Here is a 22,062-nt window from a genome sequence, read left to right as displayed (position 1 = left end):
GCCATGTAAATCATCATATTTTCTCTTTGTCGTGTGATCAGACAAAGATCATACCACCACCACATCTTGCTACACCTTAGGTTCTTTTATTATTGCATCAGAATTCTGATTTTAGCACCCTTCAGCTCCAACACAGTTTTGCCTCTTCCTGAATCATTTTCCCTCCAGAGTGTTGCGTGCACTCCATATCCATGAGATAATGCTGGCTTGTGGCATTTGACTTTAACATCCAGATAAGAGACTCCTTTTTTTTCATTCTTCATGCAAATTGCACTTCATTCCAAGAAAAGAATGTTGTTTGTGCTTCAGGGCAGGTATGCATTGATTTCAACTGGCTGCATCCAGGGACAAACATAACCATGACATTGGCCTTCCTTCATAGCTGCGAGCTACGATGTTCTGTTGTAAGGTTTCCTTTCTTTTTGTCCTTGCAGTGACACAAACTACACATTATTTTATTTAATGTTGCATTTTTCTTGGACACAGAGCCATACCGCACCGTTGTTCTGGATTTCATGTTGTCACGAACCTGAAGTAGTTGCAGCAAGACCTTACTATTCCAACAGTCATTTTAAGGAAGTTTTCTGTCTTTATTATTATTAACTTTAATTGATTTTATCCACTTTTAGTAATTTTTATGTACACCACTTAGAAACTTCAGGGATTAAGTAGATATGTGTGTGAAGAAACTGTGTCATTCACCAGTCTGCAACATTCCTCTAACCTGCAGTTATCAAAGTAGTATGCACTGTGGCACTGAATGGCAAGTTCTGAGCCATTTAAGGCTTTATAGGTCATAACCAGCACTTTGAATTGGAAACTAACTGGTAGCCAGTGCATTCAGATCAGGATTGGTGTAATATGCTCAAAGCGTCTTGCTCCGGTGAGCAACCTGGCCACTGACTTCTGCACCAGCTGAAGTTTCTGGACCGTCTTCAGAGGCACCCTACATATAAAGCATTGCAGTAACCTAACCTTGAGGTTACCAGAGCATAGACAACAGTAGTTAGACTATCCTTGTCCAGATAGGGGCGTAGCTGGGCCACTAGCCAAAGCTGATGGAAGGCACTCCAGCACTGTGACACGGAGAGAGAGTTAGGTGTAGCAATCAGTCATTTAACAATTTAACAATTACAATACTTTTCCCCTTTTAAAAATGAAGCTTGTTTTAACTAAGAAGAATGTAACATTCATTATATTTTTCAGATTGTATGGCTTGCAGTTAGTGTGCAAAAGAGGCGGTCCATGTTAATTTGAGACTTACATAATGGCCTGGTTTGCACATCACATTAAACCATAGTTTAAAGCAGGGGTCCCCAAACTTACCTGGCCTCGAGCCGGTTCCTCTGGCGCCGATCGCGTGGCGGGCTGGAGGGCAGGGGAGTGCGCACCCATATGCGCGCGCACTCACTTTTTCCGGTGACGCACGTGCACAAGCGTCATTTCCAGTGCACTTCTGGCGCAGCGCAGCACCGGAAATAGCTTTTGTGCGTGCACACAGGCCTCCTCAGACCCAAAAGTGTGCCGGAAATGACACTTTGCACATGCGCAAAAGCTATTTCCAGTGCTGCGCCGCGCCAGAACTGTGCCGGAAATGATGCATACGCATAAGCTATTTCCACTGCCACGCCGACCCGGAGATGGGCAGCCACGCCGATAAGAGAGGGTTGGCGGGCGGTGGGGGTCGCTGGGGGCTGGATAATTGGTTCGTGCGGGCCGTATCCAGCCCACGGGCCTTAGTTTGGGGACCCCTGGTTTAAAGCAACCATGAAACCTTAGTTTGAAGCAAACTGTGGTTTAATCTGAGTATGCAGTATGCACATTGCTGCTTCACGTGTGCTGCCAAAAAGCAAAAAAGTGCAGTTTGTTATGACATCCATACACAGGAAACAATTCACAAGTCCAGATTTGGGTGTCACAACAAGCCAGACATGTTACCCAGTGGCATAGCTGGAGCAGAGTGAGAACTTTTCAGCAGCATACACTGGCGTGGTTCGCTTACAAATAAAACGATAGCTTGTTTTTAACCGTGAGTTAATGTGATGTAGAAATTGGGCCATTGAACATTACAGACTCTTGCAAACTTTCAGCACTGTAAAATTTATAAAGATTTGTGGGTTTAAAAAAAAACCCTCCTTTGAATTAATTAATGAATCTTTTAGGAATTTTTAGATGCGTTTTCTCATATTCTAGTTTTTTTAATGTTTATGTGTATCTTGTATTGTTGCATAGTTGCACATTACTGCAAAGCTCACTGCGCACAGTGAGTCATTGTAGCAGAATGGTTTTCGCATAGAGGAAGCATGCTCAATATTTATGGTTGGTTTTTTTTCAAAGGATGTTGCTATAGTATCACAGCAATGACCTATAAAAAGCCTAGTGTTTCCCCTCTGATTTCAGTAGCAGATACTGTATATCTTCCCCAGAAATTAAAGCCACATTTACATTGTAAAAATTCATGTATGCATTTTTCTACAATACTGTGTTGTTGTGCCGTGAGGATCTCCTTTTTTACTCACTAGGGCGGTGTACAGTTCTAATATTTTCAGTGAGGGAGGTGCTGTTGACAGCACCATCATCACTGCTTGCAATACATATATTCATGTTCACCCCATCCTGCTGTGGGCTTTGAGGTGGAACAGTTTAATATGTGCGCAGATTGAAGCAGTTGAGCTTTGCCAATTGCTTCTGCTGATTATGTATTCTTTTTCAAGTTCATCTTCTACTGCCCATTTCTAATGCATCTGCTGTGTTGTTTTTTTTACCATAAATCTCACAGTAAGTGAAACCACTATAGAAGGGAAGGAAATTCTTGTGCCAAAGCAGCATGCAAAAGAACAGAGGCAAAACCATCAACTTTTTAAGAAGATACGGTAGCTTCTATAGGGGGGGACACATGTCAGAAGCTGTGCACTAATTAATGTACTTTCCACAAGATTTGGTTCGGATCTGTATCTATCAATTCATTCTAGTTTCTGGCATGTCTGGTTCACCTCTTGTCAGTGGCGTAGGGAGCTGCTTTGCCGCCCGGAGCAGCAAACGCGGGGCAACCCCCAGGGGCAGGGTGCCGCTCCCTAGCGCACACACACGCACATGCCCTGACATCACGGCGCATGCGCACTCCACCCAAGATACCGGGCGAAAGCGGCTGGCACTCCTTCCGTGCGGCAGCAGCAACTTTTAAGGCTGCAGCGCACAAGCAGCAGCACAGACAGACATCTGTGCTGCTGCTCACACGCTGCAGTCTTAAAAGTTGCCACTGCTGCACAGAAGGGGTGCCAGGCGGCTGCTTGGGAGTGGGGGGGTGGTACCAAGTGTCATCTTCCCCCCAGGCTGGCACGCAGGGCGCTCCGCCCCCATCACCCCCCCCTCGGTATGGCACTGCCTCTTGTTTGGGATCCAAATCAGCTTGCCGATCGGAAGGTTGGTGGTTCGAATCCCCACGATGGGGTGAGCTCCCATTGCTCGGTCCCAGCTCCTGCCAACTTAGCAGTTTGAAAGCATGCCAGTGCAAGTAGATAAATACATATCGCTGTGGCAGGAAGGTAAATGGCGTTTCCGTGTGCTCTGGCTTTTGTCACGGTGTTCCATTGTGCCAGAAGTGATTTAGTCATGCTGGCCATATGACCCAGAAAGCTGTCTGTGGACAAACACCGGCTCCCTCAGCCTGAAAGTGAGATGAGCGCCGCAACCCCATAGTCGCCTTTGACTGGACTAAACCGTCCAGGGGTACTTTACCTTTACCTTTACCTTTTTACTTGCCAAGCATCACTGTTGATGAAGAAGTGTGCATGCACACAAAAGCTCATACCAGGAACATACTTAGTTAGTCTCTAAGGTGCTACTGGAAGGAATTTGTTTATTTTTTATGTTGATGAGCAGTTACTAAAGAGAAAGAGTGCATGATGCAAGCACAGCCACTCTACAGTTGCAAAACCAAGATCTTCATTGGCTCATGGCATTGCGTACCACTATGGGCATAGGTGCAGTACATCTGCTATGTGAGCTTAACTGATACTTTGCTATTTAGTCACTGCTAAGCATTGGTGTCCAGGGAGTCCATTGGCCATCCTTACCTTTTGTACTTGCTTCTTGGTGATGGTAGACAAACATTGGAATTTCCCTGTGAGCTGCTGTTTCAGATTCTCAGGACCTGTCTAGCCTTTGGATGATAAGAGATCTCAAGATGCTTTGATGCACCAGTGGAGTTCATTGGCATTTAACAGTCATCACAGACAGTTGATCTTGACAGTAGAGTTTTGTTTATTCAGTTTGAAAATGCTGAAGTTATTTCCCCCCTCCCCTCCATTGACTTCTTTATTCAGTAATTTGTGTTTTGTTTGTGTGTTTGGTAAAGTGCAGTGCTGCTGCAGGCATAAAGGTGAGGAGGCGAGTGTACATTGGCTCTCATCCAGCAGCACTGGTTAGCAGCTAACCATCCGCTTCTGGAAGGCAGAGCCAGTCTACAGAGCTTCTCTGACTCACAGGTGGCAAAACTATGAAAGTTGGAAAAGTCTGCTGGAACAGAAAGGCATCAGTGAATTTCCACACATGTTGGGGAGGACCTTGTTTGTTGATATCATAGATGGATCAGGTTAATCCAGAATTCTCAAAGCAAGATTCTGCAGAGACTGAAATCATGTGAAAATCCAAACATGTTGGTAATTCTGTATTCATCCGTCTTGGGGAAAGCTTATTACTATTCCCATTTTATTAAGGAAGGCTTCCCAACTATTCTATGCCAAATATCACTGGGCGTAATTCAGCCCAATTTTTGTGGATTTCATTATTATTATTATTATTATTAAAATTTGTATACTGCCCTATACCTGCAGGTCTCATTAGGTGACTTGCAGGGCAATCTTGTGCTCAAGGGATGGCAGAATGCCAGATTACCTACAACCATGGCAGATACCAGTGGAACACCTCAGATTGGCACAACACGACCAAAGATGTGCCAGCGGAATTGCTAAAATGAGATGTACTTTTGGGTAGGATGGGACAGCACAGGGAATGAACACACTTCTGCCGTGTCTTCCAAGACCATGTCCGTACCCCTGTTGGTGGTGCAACTTAACACCTGGACCTGTTGCAAATGAACTCCCCAGTTGATTTTAAGGGGAGCAGGTAAATAAAAATTACCCTCCTCACATCACCACAACAGCACAATACATGCTGTCGTCCCCCCTGCCATAATTAGAGTACTCTGTCCTGCTCTTATGTTAATCTCTCCTGTTAAGATCAATAGGACTTTAAGTGCCTTCTGCTTCTCACTCCAACCCCCTTTATTTATTTAAGAGCATCAAGGCTAATGGGAAATACTTTTGTTTTGCTTTCACAGGAGACTGTTGGCTCCTGGCAGCCATTGCTTCTCTCACATTGAATGAAGAAGTTTTGGCTAGAGTTGTGCCCAGCGATCAAAGCTTCAAAGATAGATATGCAGGAATATTCCACTTCCAGGTACCACAGATACTGATTTCTGCCTTTTCCCTGGAAGGGTTACACTGCTTTCTCTTATTAGCACTGTATTTGCCAGCGGAATCAGGTGTGAACCGACCTGATCCACCCCTCCTGGAAGAAATGTGCACATTGTACAATACAATTACCCTTCAAGGCAGTGATTTATTCTTTTGCCTAAAACAAATTTAAAGCTGCATGCTTGTCTGGAGGTAATGCTCTCCTGCTACAAGTTCCTTTTTGTACACCTGAGCTAAAGGGATTTTTCTGAAATGAATAGCATTCAGAGTGGTATCAGTCACCTTTCCTCAGCCTGGTGACCTCAGGTTAGTGTTGGGGTCTGACTCCCAAGCAAACATGGCCAGTGAACATGGATGATGGGAGTTACAGTCCAACAAGATCTGGAAGGCACAAGGTTGAGGAAAGGGGCTGTTATAGGTTATATATATATTTTTAGAAGATACCTAACCTACTCTTACACTGCAGATAAAGTAGCAAGCTTTTAGAGGTTCAAAAAGCTGTTTCTCAAGTGAAATTTTTGGTGAAGTGATCTGGCACCAGACAGTACGCTCTGCAGAGGGCATCCCATAACTGAGCTGCCATCACCAAGAAGTCCCTTTCCTCACTGAGGGCACCCAGAGCAGTGTTGCTGAAGATTATCTTGAGGTCTGGACGATTATGTAAGGGGAGAAGCTCCTTCAGCTAACCTGGTCCCAAGTTGTTTTCAGCTGTGGTCAAGCACATGCCTTCTAACACATTGTGGTGATGATGATTATTTGTTTTCAGTTCTGGCAGTATGGAGAGTGGGTGGATGTTGTTGTTGATGACAGGCTACCTACCAAAGATGGAGAGCTCCTCTTTGTTCATTCAGCCCAAAGGAGTGAGTTCTGGAGCGCTCTGCTGGAGAAAGCTTATGCCAAGTAAGTAAAGTTATAAGTACTGCATCAGAGGTGGGGAACCTCAAGCCCAGGGGCTGAGCACTCCAAGCCCCTCTGCCTGGCCCTTGGGGCTCTGCCCAGGCCAAGCCTTTTTTTTTGCCACATCTTTCATTTCATCAAGTCAGTTGACTACACTGGAGTCACAATGGTTTGCATTAGGAAGGAATCATTCCTCTTTGTAGCATCAGGAGCACTAGTCCATATGGATTAATAGTGTGATTATTTAATATACATATAGCTAAGGTACATGATCAGATCCGTGTGTCAAACATTTTGATGTATCCCATGTTGACCTTGGGCTTTCCGTGAATGAAAAAGAAGAAATGCAGACACCTGAATGTGAGGCTTTAGCTATGCTACACTTTAAATTCAAAGGCCGAGAAAAGAAAGTTGAAATGTCATGTTTGCATCTTACACAGGGCGAATGGATCATATGAGGCTCTCTCTGGAGGAAGCACCACTGAGGGCTTTGAGGACTTCACTGGTGGAATTGCAGAGTGGTACGAGCTGCAAAAGCCACCGTCGAACCTGTTCAAAATCATCCAGAAGGCTCTTCAGAAGGGCTCTCTCCTGGGATGCTCTATTGATGTGAGTTTTCTCTGCAGCTGTCCCGGGTTCTTTTGTGCATGGAGCAACTGGAAGGTTGCTTTAGTTAGGGGACTGTGAGGTAGTACAGAATTCCAAACCTCCAGGTAGTGCACAGGGAGTGGAAAATCCAGAGCCCTTCCCCTCCTATAAGAATGGCTGGTGCTAATCTGAATGAGACTTTAGGGCAAGAAAGGCCCCCAAAAGAAGACTTCTCCTTACCTCTTCCATTGTGTATGTTAACATCCCTTTGCAACAACTGAGCAGCACAAAGGCAGCTGCTGCTCTCTAGTGGCTGGGTGTATTTTCACCTCGTAGTTTCATTTGAGCAATTCTTTGCTGGGTCCCAAGAGTCCTGCCTCAGTACACAAAGGGTCTTGTGGCATCTTAAATGCTAACAAATTCTAGTAGGGCACAAGCTTTCTTGGACTAGGGTTCCACTTCATTAGATGCTTCTAAATCAGATTGCTTTCTAAAAGAATAAAAAATAAGTAAGACTGCTCTGGCTACCCTTTTTAAGAATATACCTGCACACACCTTTAATTCCCCTGTCTGAAATAAATCCCCAAATGTGTGACTCTAAGAAAAGAAGGGTCTCTTTGGAGACCTCCACCATGTAGCTGCAGACAACACATTTGATTCCGAGTTCTGTGTACACCAGGGATGGGGAACCTGCCCCCCTCCAGATGCTGTTGGACTCCAGCTCCCTTCAGTCATGGCAAGCATAGCTAATGGTCAGGGATGATGGGAGTTGTATTGCAGCAGCATCTAGAAGCCAGTGATTTCTCATCATTGAGGCACGTTATGGTGCATGTACATTGCTCTCCTGTGTGGATATTAACTCTGCACGTGCATCCCTAAAAGTTGTTTCCAGCATTGTAATGAATGGAGAAGCATTTGCAGGCGAGAGAGCTGTGAATGTGAATCAAAACTCTCACATGCAATAATAACTTAAGGGATAATGCCGAGGAATCATAATCGTCATCGACATTTTGGGATGCTCCACCCTGCCCCTCATGATGTAAGTTAGGCTGGGAGGTGGTGGCTAGCCTTCAACCATCTGGTGAGCTTTTTTTGGATCTGATCTGTGTCTTTCAACATGGGTCTTCTCAATAACCTTTAAAGTGGAGGGTGAGGGATTGAATCTATAGGACAAGTATTGGGAGTGCTGAACTCTTGCCACCCTCTTTTGCTTCCTGTGGTTCCACTGCCCCAGCAGCTTTTTCTCCTGGCCAAGTTTGCTTCCATTGCTGAAGCCCTGAAGAAAACAGCCTGGTGACGGGGCACAGGCTGTGGAGTGGGGAGCGGCAGGCAGGGCAGGGATTTGCCCCTCCTTGCCCATAAATCTGCTTTGTGCTTTAAATCGCTCGCCCTTCTGAGAGTGATTATGGGGCTATCTTTCGAAAACCACAGGGCATCTGCCTTCGCATGTCATTTCACCATGGCTGCGAAACAGACTGGTTTTCTCTAGCCGACGCCCAGCATTCTTTCTTTCTTTTTCCCAGACATCTTTATTGAAAGTTGAAAAGTACAAAATTATATGTGCACTAAACATGGTGAGACGTAAATAAAAGAGGGATAAAGAGAAACAGAAGCTGTGTAGGGGGGAAAGTAAAAGGGGGAGGGGGGACCCCAAAACTTTATACTTTACAAAGTTGTTATCGTACTTCACCAGATCTTAACCTATTACAGTATCTGTAAGAATGGATTCCAAATATCATTGAATTTGTCCATGGCAAGTCTGCATTTGTATGCAAGTTGTTCATAGGTTGCGAGTTTGTATAGGTCTTCAATCCAATCGTACAAGGGAGCAACATTATTATTTTTCTAATTCTAGTATAAGACTTTTTGGTGTGGTAAAGGCATGGAGAGTCCACTCATATTGTCCTTTTGTAAGGTTCCATGTGCCAGGCATATAATTCAAAAGGATATTTTGCTCGGTAATTATAAGGTTGTTCCGTACAGTTCTGTTGATAGTTTCAGTTACCTTCTGCCAGAAATATTTCAATATAGGACAATGAAAAAACATATTTTTAAGAGAAGCATTATCCCTGTTGCATCTCCAACAGTTAGATACCTTAGATCAGAGGTCTCCAAACTAAGGCTCGCAGGCCGGATAAGGCCCAGGGGACTCATTTATCCGGCCTGTGGCGACCCCTGCCGCCGCCCGCTCTTACCGGTACGGCACGGCACGGCTGCCCACTTCTGGGTTGGAGAGCACCGGAAATAGCTTGTGCGCATGTACAAGCGTTATTTCTGGTGCACATCCGAGTCGGAGGAGGCCCGTACAACATGTGCGCAAGCTATTTCTGGTGCTCCTCCGACCCAGAAGTGCACCGGAAATAGCGTATGCGCACGCATATGGGCGTGTGCTCCCCCACCCTCTGCACGATCGGTGGTGGAGACACCGGCCCAAGGTCCGGTAAGTTTGCTGACCCCTGCCTTAGATAGCCCTTTTTTAAACAAACGTAATCGGGTCCAGTATTTTCCACGGCCAGCATTCTATCCCTCACACCACTCTGGCTTCAAAATTTCTGCATTGTGGCAGATCGAGTTCTTTCAATTCTGCAGACCAAAGCATCAGATAGCAGGTGGCCAGGCATGAGTGGTGCAGAGCCCCCTTTGTCTTACAGCTGCAGAAACCGATCCTAGAGGTTGCATGCATTTCAGGCTCAAAATTGAGAAAGCCTTGTTGGAAAAGGGCCAGTTTGGATAAGTATTCAGGTGGGCAGAGGCTTGGTAATGTAAACAGTATTTCTGTAAACAAAAGGCTATCACTCCAGGAAGGAGCTTCTGCCGGAGGCTTAAGGGGGCTTGACTGTAATCCCTTGGTTTCAAGATAAAATAAAAAAGACAGTGTAATAAGACCCAAGGACAGGAACTCAAGGCCAAGAATGCAAATCTTTAATATATAAAATATATTTGGAAGACACACAGCAAAGGCTAAGTATTATCAATATGGTAACAGGCTGCAAGTAGCTCCCAGGGATGTGGGGATGCTATTTTTGTTATTTTTCAGAGGAGGAGGGGCAAGTTGTTTAGAATTCACTTTCATAGTAGCACAAAGCAGGGCAAACAGCCCAGTCAAAAATTAAACAAATCATAGCTGTCAAGTTTCGGATTTGAAAATAAGGGATCAGCAGCCTCACCTATCCCGGGGACAGTCACATGGCAGTGGTGGGTGGAGCCAGAAGCAAAAGTGGGCGGCGCTGGTGTGAACGCGCGCAGTAGGCTTACTATATTTTGGGAACACTGCCCGTGGGCTACGACGCCTGTAAGCGCGGGAAATGGCTCCCGCTTGCTTTGAGGCTGCAAGGAGGCGAGGTCTTCCCAGTCCCTGGCCAGCAGGGGGAGGGGGAGGAGCTGCTTCCTTTGAAAAAACGGGAAATTAAAGGGATATAAAAAATAAGGGATAGCAGTGGGAAACTGCTTGAAATAAGCGAGATTCCCGGGGAAAACGGGATACTTGACAGCACTGTAAACAATACAACCTTATAGTTCCCAGAAATGCCTGCCTCTGCTGGCTTCTCATTCTCAGCCTTCACAAGAAAACTTTTTCCATCTGAGGACAAAACTGCATCCCCCCCCCATGTCCCCAGGTTCTGATGCCCTGATTCATTCTCTGTGATCTCTAAACCCTAACTGTACCAGAGTGAACCGACTTTAATGTGCACTTCCCAGAAGAACAATACACGAAAACACATCTATCCTTAAAAATCCACACTTCTCCAAATGCTGTGATGCAGCACGAAACATGGGCAAATACGTGTGCATAAGGAGAAACTGCGTACAAATGCATATACTAGTGAAAAGTAGCATACAGAACGGAAGGCGGAAATTGCCTGGGAAAATGTGTATATTAAGAAAATTGCATTAAACATGTATGCAACTAGGAGAGCATTTTTTAAAAGAAATTACATTCAAAATTGCATTGTTTTGTCAGGTTGCCCATTCTTAAGGTTTGAACTGTAAATAGGCCCAAGAGCCAAAGATTCATACAATAACACTGTTTATATGAGATGGAAGAGAGTCTTTTAAGAGAGGGAGAATGCAATCAATTTTTTCTGAGAAGCAGTGAGAAATTTGGCAAGCCCCAGCACCTCAGCTGACACAAGCAGAAGTAAACAATGGGGGGGGGATGCTGGTTCGCATTTGCCAATTCCTCTTGTCAAAGACCAGGGTGCAGAGTATGAAGGAAAACGAGAAGAGCTCATGGAGCTGTCAAGCCCCCTGCAGGAGCAATTGCTGCTGTAGCATTCAGCATGACACCCGGCGCTTCAGTGAGGGATTGTGTCACCTCAGGAGCAGTGATATTTTTGTGTGTGTTTGCAGATCACAAGTGCTGCTGAGACAGAGGCTGTCACCACACAGAAGCTGGTCAAAGGGCATGCATACTCTGTTACAGGTGCAGAAGAGGTAACCTCTCCATCTTGGGAAATGGCAAAACATAGTACACTAAGGATATGATATCATTTTGGGCCAGTATTATTTCCTATGCATCTGAGGTATTATCTGTGAAATGTTTGAATGTACTGCCCTCTTGTGGCTATGAAGTCTCCCACCAGCCAAATTTTGCCTTACTAGCCCTCTTGAAATGCTAAGAAATATTTGCTGTGAGCTGTATCACATGTTGCCAATTAGTGAACCCACAATGTGCTTAAGTTTCATTTTTCCGGGAAATCACATAACATGTGAGGGGCACACAAGCATAGTGGCACAAACCATGTTTCCCCCTGGCTCCATCACAGGGTACATCTTATGGCCAAGATGGGGACTCTTCAGTCCATGGCCACCAAGAGGTCCAGTTTGGTCCATGAGGCCATTTCCCCCAAACCATTCTCATCCACCAGCTGATATCACTGGTGGGTGGAAGGAGAGGGTTTAATCCTGCAGAGGGGAACAGGATTGGGCACCCAAAGCAACAGGATTTAATCTGCTCATCATCTGAGCAGCCGTTAAAGTCCTTTGCAAAAGCACTCTTTGAAGCAGCAGTATGCTTATCCTTTAAACTGAGGTGGGAGAGGTGCCTGCTCTCCCTCAGCCCCACCCACTTAGAGGAAAAATGCAGGACTGCTTCAAAAAGCACTTTTGCAAAGGGCTTTTAGACAGCTCCTGCACTCCTGTTGCCCTGGAGGCTTCTAGTGCAATTAACTTGCCCCACCAGCTAGGAGCACCCCCGTCATCACCTGCACTTATCCCAACGCAAAGTGGTTCAGATCCAGGCACTGAAATTCATTGTTCACCACCTCTCTCTGCCAGCTCAATGGCCTGCTGTAAAAGACAGCTCACAGTTTGGAAAGGGTTAAATTTATGATGGATAGCAGGTATGGTGGAAAGGGAAAGGGAGATAATATATGATAATCTCAGCCCTCTCTCTCACTAATAACTTCAGTGAGCCTTGGAAGATACCCAGAGTGATTATGCTGGAACCATCCCTGCCCTTCTGATTAAAATGTTGTCTAAAGCTGACTCCCTGGCAGGCTGTACAAAGGGCGGGCATGATAATGAGCTGTTGGCAGACTTCTGATTGCAGCTGGCCTTGGATGCTTTTGCTTCAGCATTTCCCAGTATCAACAGTCAGGGGGAACATGCTGCTCCGATTGAGAAGGGAACTGAATTCTGCCTCTGAAGCCTCTCCAGGATGTTCCAAGGGGCTTCTTTTATTCCAGGCCACTAGCCAAGCACTGCGGCTGCCCTTGATATTGCTATTCCAGCAACTGCTGCCATAGTGCATATGATGCACAGGCCTTTGCAATCTGTTCCCCATCCAATTCATCCTCATAGCAGTGCTGTGAGCTACACTCTCTTAAGGCAAATTTGATGCAAGGTGTGTTATGCAGTTTGGCACTACGGAGCTGTTTTTAAAAAAGAAATAAAAAATAGGTAGTTGTGTGTGGGGGGGAGCCAGAGTGGGTCCATGGCACACAGAGGGGATTTGGGAATCAAACAAACATACTATTTCCACTGGGAAGAAGGCTCCCATTAGTGCCAGTTCCAATCAAAATAGCCAATGTGGAGGGGGCTGCTTAAGATCAGGACCATGGGGGGGGGAGCAAAAGGGTTAACATGCCCCTCCCCTCCACCACGGCTCACATTTTTTATCATTTACCTAACCTATCATGTCATGTTTCTTTCTCTGGAATTCATATAAACAACATTCTTATACATAGTATATTAGATTTTCTGTGTTGTCCCACTTCACATACCCTATTGGGTGAGAAAGACCTAGACTACATTCCAATATTCCAATAGGAATATTCCCACATCCTCGCTAACCAAATGAGATTATGCCCCTGGGAAGCAACTCCCCTGCCATTGTGGAAGAGGAAGTATGAAGGGCAGACTAACCGTGCAATCCTGTACATGTCTACACACACGTAATGGTTGAATTCAGTGGGGCTTACTCCCAAGCACCTGGAAGCAAAGCCCACTGACCTCTGTGCCACTTACGTTTGAGTAAGTTCACACAAGATTGTACAGCGAGTCGCTTACATTGCTTTCACTGCAGTTTCATTGGGAGTTCAGAAGTCAATGCTGAAGGTGAAGGCAAGAAGGCTGGAGAACAACATGAAAGAGTTTGGGGAAAACATTGCTCTTTTTTTTCATGCTGTGACTACTGGTCGGACAAAAAAAAACCTGTATTCCACAGGAAATAACAAGTCTTGATGCAAAATAACAAACAATAACAACCCGGTAACAGTGCAGACTTATTCAATATAAGCAGCAGGTTTCTCAGCATAAAGAAAATGGAAAGGACCTGATTTCCCCAGTTCCCATCTGATAGTGAACTTAACATTTTTCTAATCCTGCCAGGTGAATTTCCGAGGCAGCCTGCAGAAGTTGATCAGAATCCGGAACCCCTGGGGGGAAGTAGAATGGACTGGAAAATGGAACGACAAGTGAGTTTCAAGCCTGGAGGCCAGAGCTGTGCATTTCCAATAAACCACATTTGGGCGTAAAGTTTCACATTAGGTAAAAAGGTAAAGGGACCCCTGACCATTAGGTACAGTCGTGTCCGACTCTGGGGTTGCAGCGCTCATCTCGCGTTACTGGCCAAGGGAGCCAGCATACAGCTTCCGGATCATGTGGCCAGCATGACAAAACCGCTCCTAGCGAACCAGAGCAGTGCACGGAAACGGCGTTTACCTTCCTGCCGGAGCGGTACCTATTTATCTACTTGCACTTTGACGTGCTTTTGAACTGCTAGGTGGGCAAGAGGTGGGACCAAGCAACGGGAGCTCACCCTGTCGTGGGGATTTGAACCGCCAACCTTCTGATCAGCAAGCCCTAGGCTCAGTGGTTTATCCCACAGCGCCACCCGCGTCCCAAAAAGTTTCACATTTCAGGTTACCAAACTCTAAAACGGTGTCACTGCAGTGACTTCTTGACAGCAGTCTGGTAACTGTAAGACCTAGATCACAGGTGCATTTTCTAGCACTTTAATGAGTCTTTCAGGAATTTTTCCCCGCTTCAGATAAGTGGATTCCCTCTGTATGTAAGTTATGCTTTTCCTGCTTTAAATGCTGCTGCATCTGTGCCAGCAAGCATTAGCGGTGGTTGGTGGGGGAGGCGAGGAATTCTGGAGAGGCCACCTCCTGCTCTAAAGATGGACATTAAACTGGCTTTATGTTTTTAGCTGTCCAAGCTGGAACGGAGTTGATCCTAAAGTGAGAGAGAGGCTCACCCAGAGACATGAAGATGGAGAATTTTGGTAAGGATGAAACATAATGAAGCTGCTTTACATGGAGTTCATCTCGCTCAATATTGTCTCCGCCGACTGTCTGGCAACAGGTGTCCAGGATGCCCCTGCCCCTCCTGGAGATGCCAGCGATTGAACTACAGCCCTCCCCTAACTTTCCAAATGGAGGGGAAGACATTTTTAATACTATTCTAGTGTACTGAAAGCTGACATACCTGCAGCCATCAAATTGTAAATGGATCTCTGGAACCAGTTCTGATTGGAATACACACAGACCTAGTATAGAACACCCAAAACTTTGTCTTTGCTTTGCTGTATTTAGTTTTGTTTCTCATATAATAAAAATGAATAATAATACCTAAAACACCTTGATGGCTGGTGGAAAATTCAGAGTTTTTCTAACTTGAGTAAATGGTCTGTAGGAGAAAGATTCCAAGTGGGTGATCTTTTTTTTTAAAAAAAGCATTTCTTATCCTAAATGCATAATAGCCAACTGATGTTGCAGCTTGCCAAGGGAGCTTGCCATCATGTTGTCCAGAGATTTTTCTAGGGGCAACTGATTTGATAGAATCATAGAGTTGTAGAGTTGGAACAGGATCATGAGGCTTATCTAGTCCAGTCTGCTGCAGTGCAGGAAACCTTTGCCCAAGGTGGAACTCAAACCCACAACCCTGAGATTAAGAGTCTCACACTATTACCAGCTATAATACAACTGATGGGAAGAAGCATATCAGGATCGTCTTTTCTTAGTAGGTATTTTTTTTTCCCTGACACTATTCCATAGGATGTCATTTAGTGATTTCCTGAGGCATTACTCCCGCCTTGAGATCTGCAACTTGACTCCAGATACACTGGCCAGTGACAAGTTCAAGAAGTGGAGCCTGAATTTGTTGGATGGGAACTGGAGGAGAGGATCCACCGCTGGTGGGTGCAGAAATTACCCAGGTAAGTCACTCTTCGGGATAGAAGTAGCCAGCCTGGTGCCATCCAGATGTTGTACTCCAGTTACTATCACTGAGAACCAGCACAGGCAGTAGTCGGGGCTGATGGGAGTTGTAGTCCACACCGATTGTAGCTTTTCATTGGAATTTCCTAACAATATCCAAACAAAATTATATATACCAAGACTTCAATGTTTAGGCACAACTTCACTCGGGTTCTCACAAAGCTTCTGAACCCCCACCATCACCACCACCCAGTTACTGCCCTCTTGGGACTCAGCTATGCAGCTACAAATAAAACGTTTTAAGTACGTTTTAAGTGCAATATACAACGTGACACTAGATGGCGATGGTGAGCCTTATAGAAAATTTGGTGTGTTTTTAAAAAGCATTTTCAGAACAGTTTTTATATGTGTCTGATTCCAACTTGGTCTTGGCCCAGGGATGAGCAGGACACCCAAGCCACAGCAACTACTCTTTAAACAGCAGAGGGGAGGCATTGGAAAGTGGAATCTGTGTTGTAAGGAGTCGTGAAGGAAAACAGAAAGCTTTGTTTCCCCAGAGAGCAGGGGAGGTTGCAGAGGTAGAAGGCAGATTTATTGAGCATAGTGAGTTGGCATAGTGAAAACAGCTTGATTGGGGGGGGGATAATCCTGGATCTCATTTTTTAAGATCCTATTCGACAGAAAGTTTATACGAAAGCTGCAGGGCAGTGGTGATTTTTCTTTTAAATCACCTAGAAAGGCCTACAAAGTCTGTGAATCTACAAGCTTTACTTTACACTTCTTTTGCAAAAGATCCTCTTTGGTTTAGTCAAAGACTGTTTGGACAAAAGTAAGTGAGGTCTCTGCACAATGCCTCCTGTAGCCGCACCCCACCCCAGTTCAGTCTGCAATATCAACTACCAGGAGTTTTGAAAACACTGACCTTTGTGGGAAAATAGGCCTGTCACATACTGTCAAAAATGCTCCACCGATTCTGGAACCTGACCTTTACTGGAATGCAGAGATTCGGAAAAGGAGCTACAAGCAGCTGCACTCCCATGTGAAAATCATTCTGAAGCTTCTTTAAAGAACTACATGTTTAATGTCCTTAAAGTGAGCGTGGAAATCTGAAAAGGAAGGGGCTGTATCTTCCCAAACCAGGAAGACGGCTTTGTGACATCAGCACGAGCTGAGTTGCTGTAAGCTGAGTATGGTTTCAAGTAACCTCCCTTCTTTCATCAGATACATTCTGGATGAATCCGCAATATTTGATCAAACTTGAGCAAGAAGATGAAGATCCCGATGATCCTGAGAGAGGCTGCACCTTCCTTGTTGGCCTGATCCAGAAACACCGTCGGAAGCAGCGGAAGATGGGGGAGGATATGCACACCATTGGATTTGCCATCTATGAGGCAAGCTCCTTGTTGCTGCTTTCCTTTCTTCTTTGCAAACTGAGAGAGTCATTACTTTTCAGGATCAAAGCTGACATGTTCAGAACTGCATTGCGCATGGGTTGCGTAATCCACAGATTGATGGTGGCATATCAACAAAATTCAGATCTCGCCTTTACCATTAAAAATTGGCTCACCAAATGCATGTTTGTCACTTATTTGTGTGTAGCATCAAGTGATAGTTGGCATTTCTGCATAAGCCATCATAGACATGGCAGCTAAAACATGCACACCATCCGATTCAAAATACTTTTTCAATGGAGATGGATCACACCCTTGGCAGAAAGGCATCAAGTGATGAACATTCATGCATGAATCAGCCCCAAAGTCAAAAACAGACAAGCATTATCTGGTCTACTGCAGCCCTTTAGGAAGGTCATAGATGTTGAAAACTACTAATAGAAAAATGGGTTGTCTTGTTGAATGATAATACCTGGGCCAGCATTCCCCAACCTGTTACCTTCCAGATGTTTTGGACTAAAGCTCTCTCATCAGCACCTGCTAGCATCGTCACTGGTCAGGGATGATGGGAGTTGGAGCCCAAAACATCTGGAGGGCACAGATGTTGGGAAAGACTGATCTAGATTCTAGAATAATACATATTTGCAACATTTACAAGGGCCAGAGCAGGCAAATATTTTCCCAGTTAAAGGAGTTGTGCACAAGTGGCAGATGAAGCATTGCTGAGTGTTGTTGATTTAATGTACACCTTTTTTTTTCTTCTTGCTTTCCCACAGGTACCTCCACAGGTATGTGCAACTTCTGTGCAATGGAACATATGTTCCTGGTCTAAGAATGTCCTGAGGATGGGGAACTTCCAATCAGCATTTAAAGAACTATTTTAAAGCGGATGTTTAAACTTCCAGAAATATGTCGTTTAACATGCAAGTTTTGTCTTTCACCATGGGCGATGTAAGCACATAGAATGTTACAGCCATGCGTTAACTTTATTTGCCAAAGGTCTGCTTTTCTTTCCCTGGACTCTAAAGCCCTTAAAATGCCAATTTTCCTCCAGCACCTTTTAATCCTTCTGTGATACCTCGTCTCAACTTTTATCTCAAATCTGATGTCTGGTTGCTTTTCATTATCAGTGCAGTTGTAGGGTTTGCTCTAGATTTACCCCTCCCACTACCATCCCTGCCCCACCCAGGTGGCTGTTTCAGCTTTTGATCTGTAGCAGATGTTCTGAGGGACACCACTTTCTTGCTGAGCTGAAGGTTCCTTTCAAGCCAATAGAAACTCACCTTCTATGCTTCAATGTCTTTCTCTTCCCTTGTAACATTCTTATATTCGTAATCATTAACTCAGCTGTTTAGAACTGTGTAGTGTCCTCATGGCCCTTCTTCAGTTGCATTCTGAACTGGAATAATACCATTGCTTTTGTTGTTTTCTCCAATGAAGTCTTCTGGCCAAACAAATGTCCACCTGAGCAAAAACTACTTTCTAACGAACCGAGCGAGGGAACGATCAAACACATTCATCAACCTCCGAGAGGTGTTAAATCGGTTCAAGCTTCCCCCAGGAGAGTACATCATTGTGCCATCCACTTTTGAACCCAACAAGAACGGGGATTTCTGCCTCCGAGTCTTCTCAGAAAAGAATGCGGATTCACAGTATGTCACTGCCTCTACTCTATTTTTCTTTGTTTCTCCCTATCTTGAATGGTTTTATGAATCTCAAAGCACTGGGGGAACCATATTGCTTCAGGATCTTGTTGTATATCCCAGTCAATTAGATGGCCTATGTGGTGAAGGTTAAAAGGAAAGAGAACTACAACTCCTGTCAGTCCCAGCCAGCATGGCCAATGGTTAATGGATAATGGGAGTTGTAGTCCAACAACATCTGGAAAGCACCAGATTGGGAAAGGCTGGACCAAGGACTTGAACAACCAAGTAGGGTATACTTTATCCTTCATTCCATGGGGCCTAACCAGTCAGGTTTCAAGGACTGTTGAGACATCCTGATTTTATATCTGCCATTACAGGAAATTAGTGAGGGTTTTCTATAGACCACCCACAATTATTTGGAGTGGTATATAATTACTCCTAAATAATGTTAAACAGAGAGAGGCAAAACTTGAACCCACCATGTTAGTGTGTGATTTGGAGTAAGCTCCCCAATATGCCCTCCCTTTCATCAGACCATGCTTCTGGGGACAGAGGACTACAAATCCACAGGGATATGTGAAAGAATCTTAAAACCGTGTTTTGTCATAGTTGCACAGCATAAAATTTTAGTGCTACATCCATCCTTTTGTCTGTTTTTCAGTATAATATAAGTAGTCTTCGGGGGTTTTTTCCAAACATCTGTCCAGACAAGCCATAAGAGTGGCTGTGTTATATGCATTTTGTCTGTGGATAATTCTCAAATTGTTTTTCTTGCCTCTTGGCCCTACTTCAATGCATCAGGAACTCATGGAAAGTTTGGTGCTCGTTGTTGCCTTCACAACCCTCCATCATCCCAGTTGCTTTCCCCTTCCCCTTCCCATCGCTGTCATTGCCGAGAAGAGCTGTGCACATTGTAAATGATTTCACTTAAAATGCTACTCATTGAAGTTGAAGGTAAAATACTGACTGCCCACTTAGGCCAGGGATGAGGAACATGTGGCCTTCCCAGATGTTGTTGGGCTCCAACTCCTATCTGCCCCAGCCAGCATAGCCAATGGTGAGGAATGATGGGAGTTGTAGTTTAGCAATCTCTGGTGGGCCACAGGTTCCTTGCCCTTGCCTTAGGCCCTCACTCAAAAAAATAATGATTCTGCGTATTGTGCACAAAAAGGGATCCCTAAGTTTCCAATCAACTGCTTCATTTGGGTGTACCTGAATGTTACAAAACAGGTGTGTACCTGTAGTAGCTGCAGAGAGAAACTTTTCCAGATATTAAATACCCAGGGAACCTTTAGGATAGGAAACCTATGGGTCTCCAGGTGTCACTGAATTCCAACTCCTAGATTTCCCCTACCCCTTCTTTAGAAGCTCAAATGTCAATCTAAGTCTGCTTGCATGAAATAAAACTAACAGTCATTCCTCTGCTCATTTTTAGAGTTGTTGATGATGAAATTGAAGCCAATATTGAAGAGGTATGATGCCTAATATGAAAACTTGTTCATGCTGACGGCAAAGTGCTACAGGCAAAAGAGAGAACATGTGCTTGCTTTCCAAGGTTGCTGGTTTTTCCCCCTGAGCAATTGTAGAAGATGCACAAAGCTATTAGGAGTGATTATACCATCATTCACCTATTGACTCATAGAAGACAGTTGTTGCTGTTGAGGGCCCTGAATTTTGGAGCTTGCAAACTTACATAGAAACCCAGGTCTGCAGGGTTGCCTGTGGGGTGGGGGTGGGGGGCGGGGTCTGATTTTGGATAGAGCAGAAGAGCTGGGAGAAACACAGAGAGATACACACTGTGTTGCCAGTCCTGATTCACAGGTTTAATGTACCAACGGCTTTGGTCCCCTCCCTCCATTATTGAGGCTGTCTGTATATTTTATTACAATTAGGGCTTCATTCTTATACTTTTATTTTTCAATAGAGGTTAAAATGTTAACCACCTCTTTTTTTTAAAAAAACATACTGGAACATTGCCCTCTATGCACACATTTCTGTCATTGGATTTGATAGGCTTTTCTGTACTTCATTGCAAATAGTAAAATGGGTTTCTTATCTTGAACAGTTTGTCATCTTTAACACTGCGAATTGAAAAAAAAAGCAACCTGAGATTCACTGGAGGGTTTATGCATTATTCAATCTGAACAGAATTCGAACCAGTCATTGAGAGTGAAAATTAAATTTTAATTAGTTGGCCCTAGCAAAAGGAGATGTATGATGTATTTATTTAATATAGCCCTAGAAGAGGAATCTGTTTGCTTAAATATTTGACGGTTACTGGGCCAGAGACGTCTGCTGATGTTTCCTCTGCCATTCATTTTTCTAGAAAGAACTCACAGAAGATGAAATTGAACCCAGTTTTAAGAAATTATTTAAGCAATTAGCTGGAGAGGTGAGTACCTTAGTTTTCTATCAGGTCGGGGGTCCGTGGCTCTTTACAAAATGCACCATCTCCAAGAGGCAGAATTCTAAAATGCAGAACTAGATCTGGGAAACATGCTGGCTTACAGTGATAGCAGAGGTGATACTTTAAAGTAAGCCATTGTGCTTGTTCTTTCCATGCCCACAGGATGCTGAGATCTCAGCCTTTGAATTGTGCAACATTCTGAAAAAAGTCATGGCAAAACGTAAGTTCTTCTCTCGCAATCCTGTTTCTCTGTCCCTCACTAGCAACATTTTAGGATTGCTTTGCCTTGCTGGCTGTGAACATCCACAGTTCCCCACGGAATCAAACGTGAATGCTGAACATACATTGTTTGTGTGCAATAAGTGTGTTGTTTTTCTTTGCAGGCCAAGATATTAAATCGGATGGCTTCAGCATTGAAACATGCAAAATAATGGTTGATCTATTAGACGTATCCTTCTTCCAAATCTACTTGCTTTCTGATTACAGGGCCAACATAATAGGGGAGGGAGTGGTTTCTGGTTTTTTAAGACCTAATTGTGACATACTTTGTCAACATTCCCTTTGATGAAACACCTTGTAGTTATGAGATACATGCTCCCACCCACCTAAGGGAGAGAGAGAATCGGAAATGCTTTATTGGGTGAGGGGAGAGAATCTGATTCATTCACAACTGCAGCATTTTAGCAGATATCTAATATCTGAAGGGGCTTTATTTGGATCAGTGCTGGGACACGAGTTTTGTATGCAGGCAATTTAAGGATTTTATCTGGCCTCCACTTGTAGCAGAATTAGCATCATACCTCCAGCTGACACCTTGAAGGTGCACTGCTGGTCAGAAGAGACAATACTGACCTAGGTGTAGCGTTGATATGAAGTAGCCCGTATAAATAGTGTCATAATCAGTTATTAATTTATATACTGCTACATGCCAAAATAGGTTATTTCTTTCTGTGTGTGTGTGTGTGTGTGTGTGTGTATTTAACACAAGATACA

General features: G+C 44.4%; 1 protein-coding gene across 1 annotated transcript in view; it reads left to right on the top strand.

The window, feature by feature from the left end:
• Positions 1–22,062, top strand: part of CAPN2 (calpain 2) — a 32,905-nt gene that overhangs the window by 4,844 nt on the left and 5,999 nt on the right. The window contains exons 3-16 of the mRNA XM_033144697.1: positions 5,342–5,460; positions 6,244–6,377; positions 6,815–6,983; positions 11,313–11,396; positions 13,794–13,879; positions 14,617–14,691; positions 15,464–15,624; positions 16,847–17,016; positions 17,793–17,804; positions 18,457–18,668; positions 20,098–20,134; positions 20,989–21,054; positions 21,232–21,289; positions 21,453–21,517. Coding sequence (XP_033000588.1) covers positions 5,342–5,460; positions 6,244–6,377; positions 6,815–6,983; positions 11,313–11,396; positions 13,794–13,879; positions 14,617–14,691; positions 15,464–15,624; positions 16,847–17,016; positions 17,793–17,804; positions 18,457–18,668; positions 20,098–20,134; positions 20,989–21,054; positions 21,232–21,289; positions 21,453–21,517 — 1,448 coding nt within the window. The remainder of the gene's footprint in view (positions 1–5,341; positions 5,461–6,243; positions 6,378–6,814; positions 6,984–11,312; positions 11,397–13,793; positions 13,880–14,616; positions 14,692–15,463; positions 15,625–16,846; positions 17,017–17,792; positions 17,805–18,456; positions 18,669–20,097; positions 20,135–20,988; positions 21,055–21,231; positions 21,290–21,452; positions 21,518–22,062) is intronic.

The sequence above is a fragment of the Lacerta agilis genome, chromosome 3 (assembly GCF_009819535.1).
Source record: "Lacerta agilis isolate rLacAgi1 chromosome 3, rLacAgi1.pri, whole genome shotgun sequence".
NCBI lineage: Eukaryota > Metazoa > Chordata > Lepidosauria > Squamata > Lacertidae > Lacerta > Lacerta agilis.
The sequence above is the reverse complement of the archived record's forward strand: the minus strand, read 5'-3'. Positions and strand labels throughout refer to the sequence as shown.